The sequence below is a fragment of the Podarcis bocagei genome (assembly GCF_964188305.1).
Source record: "Podarcis bocagei genome assembly, chromosome: 6".
Lineage (NCBI taxonomy): Eukaryota > Metazoa > Chordata > Lepidosauria > Squamata > Lacertidae > Podarcis > Podarcis bocagei.
The window spans coordinates 94,498,888-94,512,354 of NC_138130.1; the positions used below are offsets into that span (position 1 = coordinate 94,498,888).

At 40.4% G+C, this 13,467-nt stretch overlaps 1 protein-coding gene across 1 annotated transcript in view; it reads right to left on the reverse strand.

Annotated features, from left to right (window-relative positions):
* TMEM135 (transmembrane protein 135) overlaps positions 1-13,467 on the reverse strand; it is a 163,296-nt gene that overhangs the window by 22,897 nt on the left and 126,932 nt on the right. Inside the window, exons 7-8 of the mRNA XM_081197412.1 lie at positions 1,854-1,895; positions 1,072-1,218 (exon numbers count right to left, since the gene is read on the reverse strand). Coding sequence (XP_081053538.1) covers positions 1,072-1,218; positions 1,854-1,895 — 189 coding nt within the window. The remainder of the gene's footprint in view (positions 1-1,071; positions 1,219-1,853; positions 1,896-13,467) is intronic.

Sequence of the window (13,467 nt, forward strand, 5' to 3'; positions counted from 1 at the left end):
GAGGGCTCTCCAGTTGTTGGGACATATCAGGTTGACTTACAAGAAAATCAATTTGATGCTGGTTCTAGAAATTAGATTTTCTTGTAGTCAAGTATTTGCGGTTTGAGGACAAAATAACATTACTCAATCTTTCGATTGTGCCAAATATTTTTGGAAGCTTTGAATTATGCGCTGCAAAAGCGTATCAGTCATAAATCACCCATGAGGTCAGTTTGTGTAGCAAAAATTGTAATGAGGATGTGATCAAGTTACAGACATTCAGACTTAGTTATATCTGAAAGGAAACATATGGGAGAGAAACTTGATAGAGGATTAGGATTAAGAACTCAATGGTTTTTTTGGTCATATGCAAGTGGGTCGATAGAAATACCAAAACAAGATCATTCTTCTTAATTGTTAATCATTCGGGCCTTTTCTGGCCATGGAATGAGCAGTTTCGTTTAGTGGGGTGACTGCATTGCCAGCTTTCGTTATATCTTGTATGTGTCTCAGATGAATTATCTGGACCTAGATTAATCCAGTGATACACCAAAATGAGCTCTTCAAACCAAGTCTCCTGAAATTCGGATTCTTGGCCTCTCCTATTCAATATAATTTTCAGGCTTGAGGGACTGTTCTTTGTAACATCATGAGAAAGCCTACAGGTCATATATAAAGGCAATGCCCTGGACCAGAAGTGGTTGGCGTTGCTCCCCTGGCCTCCCTAAGATGAGCATCACTGCTAGCTATCTAGCTACCAGGGAGCTCGAGGGAGCAGAATGGCCTTCCCAAGGTCCCTGCCGTCTTGCCCCCTCCTCTCGTCTCCTTCTTGGTAACTGGCAGCACTGTGTGCCAGGTGTCTGGAACCAAGGCTTCTGGTAGCAGAACTCAGGTGTCACTAAGGGTATGGAGCGGTTGGGAAGTTTTCTGCTCCACTTTAGAGTCACTAGTGTGGACGGCACAGAACAGCTAACAGCTGAGTGAAAGACAGGTAACACAAAGCGTCAAGCTTAAATGCTCAAATCTCATTCGTCAGTGACTTGGCAAACTGGCTGGCACGGCAAATACAAATCCATGAAATTCTACACTCACACTCTGTCCACAAGTTTCTTTGTTGCCGCCACTATGTTCATTCGCTGTGTCATTTCTTCGCTGTGTTTTATTTTTCTCCCTCTCCTTAGAAAGGCTGCTTCCGGTGCAAAAGAATGTGTGGGAATTTCTTCCTTCCCTACAATGAATCTGGAAGAAAAGAAAAGAAACAGAGATGCACACAAGTCACCAGCTACCTGATTTTTGCAGTGCCGTTTTCAAACAGTGGATTGCAGTTGCCTCTGGCTAACCTACTGCTGGAGCAATTTTTATAGCCATGCAATTCCTTAAAATATGGCATGTTGTCTCAAACTGCAGGTTTTAACATTCAATTTGAATATAGTATTAAATAATAGTGTTCGGAAAGTAAAAACAAGCAAAACACGTAAACATATTTTATTAACGAAACGATATATAAATGCAGGTGCTTTCTTGAGGCATCTGTTATATTAAGCAATGCAGGAGTCAAGGGCAAAATACCACTGTCCAGAACATAAAATTAACTGATTTGTGTATTTCTCTTCTAGATGTCGGGGGGGGGGGAATTATGGAGCACAGAATGGAAGTACTATAAATGGAAGTAGTATATGTTTTTCATCCAAAAAAAAAAAAGAGAAAAGAGAAAAGGAAAATGAGAAACAAGGCTGGAAATCATGCTTTGCAAAGAGCTTTTGTTTCCTGCACGTCAAATTTCCTCCATCTATGTTTGCACATACAGTATTTCACTCAATCTGGTCTGATCACTTTGGGCTACAAAGGAAAAACACTTGCTTTGTTTTACTTACTTTAGTGCTGAAAATGTAAATCCTTTCAAGCCATCCTTGCACCTGAAATATAAACCAAACATTTTGGGCGTGGTTAATTCAATAGTTCCCAAATTCACAGAGCATTCAAACAGCAGAGATCATTTAAAGCATCAGAGTCTTGCAACCTTCTTCTATCCAGGGCCAGAAATTCAGAGCTAAGATGTGTAATTATTTCGTTATTGTTTGCCTTTGCAATTTTTTTAATGAGAACGTGTGCAACATAAACTGAACCAAACAGAATTCCCTCCAGATGACCAAAAAGCAGCTTATGTAAGCTTTGGCAAAAGAAAGAAATGCCTCAAGCCCAGCAATGGAAAAAGCCAGTTTGGTTTCCATTTCGACACTTGCCAAGAAGTTCTACCCTTCTGCCAGCAGATGTCCCTGATCAGCAGCAATTCAAAAGTCTGTTGCATATGCCAAGAAGTTAACCAAACAAGTAAATCTGCTGCTGGCAAAGGAGGAGCAAGAGGGGCAGACAGATTTTCTGTCGGTCAAGCGCCAAGGGCAGCTTCTCATAATGCATTTCATACTCAAGTGCAGATGGCAGCGTACATGGCCACGACACCAGTGACCCCATCAGCCAAGTCACATCTGAGTGGTGCAAATAAGTTTCCGACACAACTTTCCCCTTTAAAGGACACAGAAGCAGCAGCCTTCTAAATGGACTGGCCATACATTAATCTGTACCTAATAAATGCTATGGAGACTAGTCACGTAAATATTTCAAAAAGAAGATAATGCTGTGACTTTTTTTTACCATTGTTATAAGAAACAAAACTGCTCCTTTTCCCTTAGAGAGCCCATATAGAGTCCTAATGTAGGTTCTCTATCGGTAGGAGAAAATAACAGAGGCCAATCAGAGAATATTGAGAAGCAAAGCAGCCAGGAAGCCTAATCTTTATTAAACTGTTGCAACTGGGTACACACACACACACACACACACACACACACACACACACACACTGCAGGAGGAAGGAGGAATGGTGTGCAAGCCCATATATAGACTTTTGAAGTTGCCACCCTGTACCTCAAGACCACACCCAATACATCATACATACATCACAGAAGAGGTGGTCTACAGCAGAAAACCTGTCTGCCAGGATACCCACTGATTGCATTACTTGGGCAGTCTGGCCATTCCTTCTGAGATACTAAATACTGAGTTCCTGAATCCAGGTCACAGGCTCACCCTATTCATACAGATATGTCCTTAAGACAGGATTTGTGAGCAAAGAGACAATGGAGAGGTTTTTCCCATTTCCTTTGTTCTTGCAGAGAAACATTTGAGGTCAATTTGGGAGTGTCAAAATGGTTTCAGGACTTTTTTTCTGTACTGTTTCAGACATGTGGTTTATATATTTATGTATGTGTTTACCTGGTACATTTATGAACCTTTTATATCTTAGACCTTATAATTCTCATAACACCAAGAGCATTAAAAATACCCAAAAAATCACAGATGCGGTACATGCAATCTTTAATAAAAAAATCTTTATTTATTTTTAAAATGTGGTACATGCCACTGGATGGCTCAGTTGGTTAGAGAGTGGTGCTGATAATGTCAACATTGCGGGTTTGATCCCCATATGGGACAGCTGCATATTCCTGGATTGCAGGCGGCTGGACTAGATGATCCTGTGGATCCCTTCCAACTCTACAATCCTATGATTCTATGAATGCCTAGCTAAAGAAAGCTTTTGCAGGACATAAACCTCTCAAGCGTTCTAACAAGTAACATTCAACAAGTAAAGAAGGAGGGGTGTAAACACAGAGTGAGTAAACTCTGCGCACAAAACGCTCCAGTTGCGATTCCAGTTGACACCATTAAGCATTTATCTGCAGCCTGTCCCATGTAGTACGACTGGCAGTATGATCTGAATCTGGGGAATTTTTGCTGCAAAAGGGTGATAAGGGTGCTTTCGTAGGATTTGCCTACCAGAGGGAATCAGCATGCTACTAAGGAGAACGATTTGCCATGGAACCCAATATAATTATTAGTTTTAATAAATCACGGAACAAGCACATTTATTGTGGCAAATGCAGCTGTGGGAAGGGCCTCCAAAACTCATATCAGATTATCTGTTTTAAGTTTCTGAGCACTGGGTCGTGCACAATGAAACTGGTTTCAGACACACACCTATTTGTTTATTTTTTATCAGCTGCTTTTATATAGTTAACCCAAAATGTGTGTTATCTGGGCAGCTCAGCTCACAAAGCAAAAAACAAAACAAACTTTCATAGAATGTATTTTAAAATGAAGTTTTATTGTTCCCCATCCTGATATCTTAGAAAAAAGGTATAAATATTTCTAAGTAAATAAAATACAGTTTAAAACCAATTTAAAATATTTTAAATGAAGGGCTTGAAGGGTATCTGATCTAGGGGAGGTGATGAAAATCAAGTTAGCTCTTAGGAATCAAGGAACACTTGCACACAAATTGGTACAGGTGTTAATCATGTAGTTTTATAAGGTATGCAAATGATATTTTTATAATAGAAGGCTTTCTGGGGAGAGCCACCATCACAATTCTAAGGAGAACAGAGGGAAGCCATGACAGAAGAACTGACTTGAAAGCCATTTCCATGCGCTCTGCATCTGTGACCTGAGCTCATAACATGCTGCAATCAACCTTTAAATAGCTGTTAGCGTGTATCATGATTTTTCTCTCTCAGCTGTTTGGCACTATCACCATCACACCTTAAGTCATCAGAACATTTGGCCTCCACTATGATAAGTGTGTGTACTTCACAGACTTCAAAGCGAAACGGTTCATTTCGAGTCCCCAATCACTTGGTTAATAAGCATTATACTGCAGCTGCCTAGAAATATAATTCCCATGTTTCAAGGAACACAACAAAGTTAGGGAATTACTGTGTGTATAGGGGGTATAGGAGAGATTGCTTTGTCTTGCAGCATTTTAAGTCAAAAGGGTAACAATTCTGGATAAGTTTAAACCGACAAAGCAAATTCTACTCAAGGGTATTATTTCATGCTCATTCTGAACCAAAATGGTTAAAAACACACTGCCATAACATTCTCAAAATCATATGCAACACTCTCAAGTCCTGTTCATCCCCTGATCGTTAAAACGAGACACAATCATGTTGCGGGCATGATTTTCTGCAACATACAGTGGTACCTCGGGTTAAGTACTTAATTCGTTTCGGAGGTCCGTTCTTAACCTGAAACTGTTCTTAACCTGAAGCACCTCTTTAGCTAATGGGGCGTCCTGCTGCAGCCACGCCGCCGGAGCACGATTTCTGTTCTAATCCTGAAGCAAAGTTCTTAACCCGAGGTAATATTTCTGGTTTAGCGGAGTCTGTAACCTGAAGCGTATGTAACCTGAAGTGTATGTAACCTGAGGTACCACTGTATTTTCTTGGAAGAGCACCTGAATGCAATATACCCTTGTAATGAAAACGAACTTCAGAAAGGCTCTGTACTACATAACTTCTGAGTCAGATGCCCTGAGCATCTGACAAGCAGGCCAGCTTCACGACACTCTTTTTCCTATTTGCATATTAAGTGAAGTAAAAGAGAAGGAATCATGAAGTTGCAGGACTCAAAGGAATCCGAAGGTCACATGAGTTCATGCTCCAGCACCAAAAGCAATTAGCATCTGGGCAAAGATTTGAAGAGAAATAAACTGGCAAAGGCAAGAAGCTATTTGCTGAGGTAGCCCTCATTCAAAAGCAGAAAGAGGGGGAGGAAGGACTCTATTCAAAACAGAGTAATCTGTGGCTGTATAAGAACATTTCCGAAAGCAGGAACAACCCTTGCCCCAAGTTAGCAGAGCTCCCCTTTTACTGAAGCCAGCTCCTGCCCAATTTCAGTCTAGCCGCAAACAAGACTAATTATTCTCGGGCTGTGCATGTAGGCATACCTAATCTTCCCCCCACCCCATTGTGCGGAAAGGCAAAAAGGTCTCCACACCACATCGTAAGGCTAAATGTCACCAATTAGGTTTCTAATTTTTTTGATTAGTGTTTCTTGCTGAAAGTCTCTCAAAGGTTCTCATTCAGAGGCTGACTGATGATCTTTCCACAAGGGCCCTGCTGATGAGGTTTAATTACTATAGTTTTGAACAACAAGCACCACGTGTAGTGAAAATAACAACATCCAAAGTTAACCCTCAGAGCAAAAGCAAATGAGGGGGGAAAGGGGAAGCAACTTTTCTTATAGAAAAGCTGGTCATTAGAGCGCACACAATTCTAAATGTGTTCTATCTTGCATATAATGAATTGGATCCAGGCTAAATTAGTTGCACTTAGGTCCCACTGAAACCAGAAAGACCTAGCTTAGGCATAGCTACCTTTTCACACCGATGTCAACGGGACCCAAATACAACTAAGTCGAAATCCAACCTAAACTTCACATTTCTGTTTTATTAGAACTGATGAAGTAGGACAGGGGCAAGGAGATTTTGTACGCAATGATGTCACATCACAAAGAAGGGGAAAGTCTTTCCTTTGGCATTTTGGTCTCCTACAGCATGGAATTTAGGATGGAGAACTGTTACCGTATTTTTTGCACCATAACACTCACTTTTTTCCTCCTAGAAAGTAAGGGGAAATGTCTATGCGTGTTATGGAGGGAATGCCTACGGGTGGAATGCCTACTGATTTTCCTCCTCTAAAAACTCCGTGCGTGTTATGGTCGGGTGCGTGTTATAGAGTGAAAAATACTGTACTTTAGGTTTCAGAAAGAAGTAGAGCTTAACAAGCAGTATACAGCTGCTAAAAGGTAAAGGGACCCCTGACCATTAGGTCCAGTCGTGACCGACTCTAGGGTTGCGGCGCTCATCTCACTTTATTGGCCATGGGAGCCGGCGTTATAGGCCGAGGGAGCCGGCGTTTGTCCCCAGACAGCTGCCAGGTCATGTGGCCAGCATGACTAAGCCACTTCTGGCGAACCAGAGCAGCGCATGGAAACATCGTTTGCCTTCCCGCCAGAGCGGAACCTATTTATCTACTTGCACTTTGACTTGCTTTCGAACTGCTAGGTGGGCAGGTGCAGGGACCGAGCAACGGGAGCTCACCCCATCGCGGGGATTCAAACTGCTGACCTTCTGATCAGCAAATCCTAGGCTCTATGGTTTAACCCACAGCGCCACCCACGTCCCTAATTAATGCCACTACTTGTGTGCTAAATTGAGACAATGTGTGTTTGTTTTTTAGAAAATCAAAATACATGTATTAATTGCCTTACCCATGCCAGGACACCTGTGTTTCTTGTGAGTATTCTGTTGGAAGCCACCCAGAGTGGCTGGGGCAGTGCTTTCGAACTGCTAGATTGGCAGGAGGTGGGACCGAACAATGGGAGCTCTCCCCATCATGGGGATTCAAACTGCCGACCTTCTGATCAGCAAGCACTAGACTCTATGGTTTAACCCACAGCGCCACCCACGTCCCCATGACTAGTTAACACACGTGTAGATCGCAAAGTGACAAATTACCTTTACGTTAAACATAGAAAGGGACAAAAATTGAACAGGTGATATCAACAATGGCACCCCAATCATGGAGTGCCCGCCCCTCTCAGCATGAATAGGTGCCAACCCTGGCAGCAAATAACCATATTTTTGCTCCCAGGACTTTAATTTAGCACTTGTTGGAGAATGGGGCTGCCTTCTCCAATGCGTTTGGCCTCTGTTGATGTTTTAGAGTTGTATTTCTTTTCTATAACATGCTTTATTATGCATTATGCTTTTTATACTGGGATTATTAAAGAGCAGGTTAGAAATCTTCTCAGTAAGTAAATAAATGAAGTCATACTTGGAGTACACACACCAAAATCAATGAACTTAAGTTACTTAAGTTAAGACTGGAAACCACCCCAACAGACATAACTTCTCAAAAGTCACAAAAGGCCAAAAGACAGCAAGTTTATCTTTATAAAGTTACTGCAGAAACAAGATGTGTCAGAATGAGAAAGCTAGGAGCAATGTGATGGTTCCCAGCATTTTGTTTTATATATAAAAAAACCTCTAGCTGGTTATAGCTGCAAAGCAATGCTTGTAAGCATATCTTCTGGAATATCAATAGTTAAAATCAAGGTGTCTCTTTGTAAACTGCTTTGAATGTTTTTTTAAAAAAAATCAAGCTGTGTATACATTTTATAACAATAAAAATAAAATAATTAAGAATATTTCCTTCTCTTTTGCATGAAGATGGAATATAAAAATAGTTTCAAGGAAATTACATTCATTGGCATGCTGGGTACAGGATGAACAGTAGGTCTCATCTTTAATCAAAGAAAATAATGTTTCAGCTTTAGCCACAGAGAATCTTGCCACCATAAACTAGCCAACTGCAAACTAAGAAACGAAAACAACTCCTTCAGGCTCATGGCAGATGCTGCTTCCACTTTAAAAAAATATAAACAGGTCACAGTAGCCCAAGTTTTCCAAAATGAAAAGCAAGTGTCAGAATTCATTAACTGTCCACAAAGAAGTTAAAACATGAAAGCTGAAAGTTGACATGTTTGGTCTAAATTTTGGGAATGTACTTTACAAGCTTTTCTTAGGAACTATGTGCCAAGAATTGACTGTCCGGATTTTCAAGAAGGATTTAATAAAGAGGAGACATTAGGACTGTTTGGGGGATTGCACCAGGAACAAATCTCCAAGTTGGCAAACAGGTTGCTAGCAACATATATGCTTCTATCAAAATCATTCCAGAAATGTTCCCTTTCCAAAGCAAATGATTTGCAGGATATTTGAGAATCTGCTGTTTCATTACAATAATTAAGGGGGTCATGAGATATAACCAATGATTCAATCCATGCACCAGAAATCAGCTAAAGCAATTTCACAAGACAGGAGGGAAATTAATATTTTTAACAGCCTCCTCCACCAGAGTTTATTTTACATTTAGCTTCTTCCTCTAGTTTCTTTATAGTTTCTTAGGTAGCCTAGAAAAAAGTAACTTTTAAAAGACAAGCTTTCCCTGACCAATAATACTGGACCCAGTTATTCATCATCATCAAACCTTTTATCGGCATCACATACAAACATCCAAAACAAATCAATACAGAATTACCACTTCCCCAGTGGCAAAAAACATTTTCTAAAAGAAAGGAGGCAGAGAAGTCTATCGTCACATCTCTAGGTCTCCAGGGAGATCAGACGTCTGCAGTGTATTTCAACAACAAAAAACCAAATAGAGATATTTAGCCACTAACTTGGTGAGCTCCTGATCATTCCCCAGTACAGTGGTACCTTGGGTTACAGACGCTTCAGGTTACAGACTCCGCTAACCCAGAAATAGTACCTCAGGTTAAGAACTTTGCTTCAGGATGAGAACACAAATCGCGGCACGGCGGCAGCGGGAGGCCCCATTAGCTAAAGTGGTGCTTCAGGTTAAGAACACTTTCAGGTTAAGAACGGACCTCCAGAACGAATTAAGTTCTTAACCCGAGGTACCACTGTAATAGAAAATGTATGACCTCCAACTCTGGTTTCCATTTGGGGATACAGAATTGAAGGACCCTGTTATTACTTGATAGCTTTTTTGGTTCTGATTGTATCATACTGTGAAATTTGAAATATTAAGCTGTTTAGAGATGCTATTTGATCAAATGAACAGTTAAGGGCATGAACAAAACAACCCTTGTTTTGATTATAAAGTCTACCACATTGGTTGACATCACCCAATTAGGATTTTTAAAAACGAATTTTGTGTTTGGAGAGATAGAAAAACACTATGGTACTTACTCCCCCCCCCCCTCTTTTCCCCCTATTATGTTTTTACTGTGATTTTATTGGTGTTAGCCACTCTGGCCAGGGAGGGCGGGGTATAAATAAATTTATTATTATTATTATTATTATTATTATTATTATTATTATTATTATTATTATTATTATTATTATTATTATTATTACTTCAGTTCCATGTGTTTAACAATGGACTTAAGGGCAGAAGTGTTTTATGGCACATGAAGTAACTGTAAGATAAAAAACATCATTTCTATTGAAAGCAGACTGAACAGCTTCCGTATCAGCCCCACAATTTAAGACCACAACTTATGTGCATTTAACTTGTGCACATTCAGATTTACGCACGTGGTATAATAATAATAATAATAATAATAATAATAATAATAATAATAATAATAATAATAATAATAATAAAGGGGGCAGAGTTCCAGGAAAAATGACTGGCAATGCCTCCCACCAATGAACTCAATGGCTTTTGACCACACACTATTTTGGCTTTTGGCGCAATTGCAGGCTTCCTGTGGTACATAAATCCAGGAGTGTTTTACATTTGAAGAATGACATCAAACATCCTGAACATGTTTTTGAAACATGTAGTTTTGCACTATTGCCAGGGTTGATAGCATTCGTAAACTTTCCACACTTCTGATGTTTATGTTTTAGTACCATCAACATTTGACTACTGTAATTGATTCTACATAGGGCTAGTCCAGTAGCCTAGGTGGTAAATTGTGAAAAGCAATGGTTTTTAGCCTGCATCATATAACCATCCAAAGGATGCCTAAAATGTATCTTTTAGACAAATCTTTCCCAGGTATCTTTAGATTATTACTGTGATAAACATAACCCCAATGCCTCTTATATAGACAAGAAGCAAACATTAAACAATTCACCCACTAGTTCATATGAATTAAGTAACATTTACACACACACACACACACACACACACACACACACACACACACACACACCTTTTTCTTTGACAGTTACTTCAACCTTCTCCACCATGAATCCATCAAGATACAAAATATATTCCATTCACTTTCTGACATGCTAAAAGTACAAATGTAAACATTTTTGACAGGGCAAACAATTGACTGTGGCAAACAGGAAGCAATCAGTCAAGAATGATTTGCTAATGTTCTCTGAGCAAGCTGGGAGACCTAAAATAGCTATGGGAAGCTGCACTCTGGAGTGGGAAATGAGGGGGGCTGGAGAGGAAGGAGGTGCCTTAACACTTTCTCTGGAAGCTATTTTTCTTATCAAAATCTCCCACTCTCCTCCCACCAAATGCTTCTCACCTAATTGGGCAAGAAGGAACTTTCTGGTCACACAAATTTAATTTGAAGACACCGGGAAGGAATGTCCTTAGACAGAAAGTGAAGTGCCCCTTATAATAATTCTGCTGACAGACAGACAGACAGACAGACAGACAGACAGACAGACAGACAGACAGACAGACAGATATAGAAAACATTCAAATGACCAGACATAGGGATAGGGGAGAAATTTGGTTTGGTTTGCATCCTAACGTGGGCCTGCTGAAATGTGGCCTGAACCATATCTATTCTTCGAAATTCGCATTTTGCCAAATCTTGCTAAACAGTTCTCAAACAAACAAACAAAAGCATACAAAAAAATTGTATATTAGGGAAAGGTATGAAATAAAAATCCATGTATTTGTGAAAATAACACATGAATTTCATTCTACTGGAGAAATCGCTTGCAAATATCCCTGGAAAGGACCCTGCAGACTGGAGGTGGGGAAAAGTTGTCCACAACTTCAAAAGGGGGCAGGGGGAGAGACCCAGGTAACTACCAACTCGCCAGCCTGATGTCGATATCAGGAAAGGTCCTAGAACATATAATGAAATGGATGGTCTGTGAGCACTTAGAAAAGGATGCTATGATTGAGAAACACCGCATAGGTTTCTCAAAAACAAGTCGTGCCAAGTCAAGCTGGTGAAATATGGGCTCAACGAGGTAACCGTTAGGTGGATTTGTAGCCGGTTGACTGGCTGAACCCAAAGAGGATTCAGTAATAGTTCTTCATCATCCTGGGAAAAAAGTGACAAGTGCCATAGGGTTCTGTCCTGGGCCTGTTGTGCTACTTTACTCTGAAATGTGGAAAATGGAGGAGCGACTTGCAGCTAGAGAAACTGGCCTGGAACTGGGCTTTCTCTGTGGGAGCCCCTAAATTGTGGTGCTCCCTCCGTACAAAAGGTGGACCTGGCATCTTCCTTGTACAGCTTTTGTCACATGCTGAAAACACACCTCTTTACCCTGGCCTATGACAGTTAAGGTATTTTGTTTTGTGGGACTCACCTTTTCCATTCCGGAAGTCCATTCAACTTTCAAAACATTCGGAAACCAATGTGTGGCTTCTGATTGGCTGCAGGAAGGTCCTGCAGCCAATCGGAAGTCACGTTGGCTATTCCGCTTCCAAAGAACGTTCACAAACTGGAACAGTCACTTCCGGGTTTGCAGCGTTCAGGAGCCAAAATATTTGACTCACAAGGTGTTCGTCAACCAAGGTATAACTGTACTTTTCTTTTTTTGCCTTCAATCAGAACTGGTTTACTTGTTTTTATAATGGTATGATTATATTGTTGTAACCCACCATGGGACCTTATGGTGAAGGGTGGGTAAGAAATCTTATAGATAAATAAATAGATAGATAGAGTCCTCCAAAATAAGGAGCTGATGTTTTATGGAGCATGAACCATTTCTTCCCCCCACCCCACCCCACCCCACCCCACCCCAAATTATGAGTTTCAGATACTGAGAATAATGAAGGGATTCATAACATGGATTAGGATGTTACAAATCATAGTTGACATGTGAATAGGAGTCTTTCTAAGTATCAATGGGCATTTTAATCTCTGAACCAGAAGCTATATTTAGGGCACATTCTTTAGCGTGAACGCTCCTGGGCTGACAACATACTAAATTATTATGCCCGAGTCTGACAAAATGTAAATGGCTTATTATAATCACATCTTGAAGTAGGCCCCTTATTTATCTTACTTTTATAATGTTTATTAAAGCAACAGGAGTTATTTTTTAAAGGGGGGGACTCAGGCTGTATTAATAAAAATAAAATATCACAGCAATTTCTCTATTTATTTATTCTTAAAAGATGTATTAAATTTGCCAGTTGCTGCACAGGATTATGTGGTGAGAATAATTTACTAACCTCTTCTCTTATGCCCAAAGTCATTCTGACAAATCTTCAAAATTATTTCAGCAGCCTGAAATGTTTAAGGTAGTATTCAGCTAGGTTTTGCTCAGAGTCGCCCTACTGAAATGAACGGACTTAAGTTACTCATGTTCGGCAATTTCAAGGGATTTACGCTGAGTCAAATGTAGCGGAATACCACCCAGTATATTTAATCATAAATATGTGGAGTCTCTTTCACCACTGTTGCGCTCTGCCTGTGTAGATGCTATCCAATTTGTATACCTCCCAAGGTTGGGGGGATGGGGACATGTAGGAAAGCAGCTGGACACCAGCTTAAATAGACACAATAAATCACACAGAAATGAATACTACTCGGCAACGGCTCTATCTTCCAGGGTCAGGCTGGAATCGGACTCAGGTAATTGCAAGGAGCCTATGTCAATAGAGGACTTAAAGGAGTTGGGCTCAAGCACTGATCAAGACTGCGCACAAGTGACAAAAAGAAACAAAGCCACAGAGAACATTAACATCCCTGGAAACCAATGTTTACCAGTCCTGTAGTTTCAACAGGAAAGCGCAGATTGAATGAAGCTGGCTGATAAGACTATGGGACTCGTACACCCCACACAATATCCTCAGCAATAAAGGTCACAACCTTTTGCCCTCCAATCAATCACATAATAGAGACAGAGGT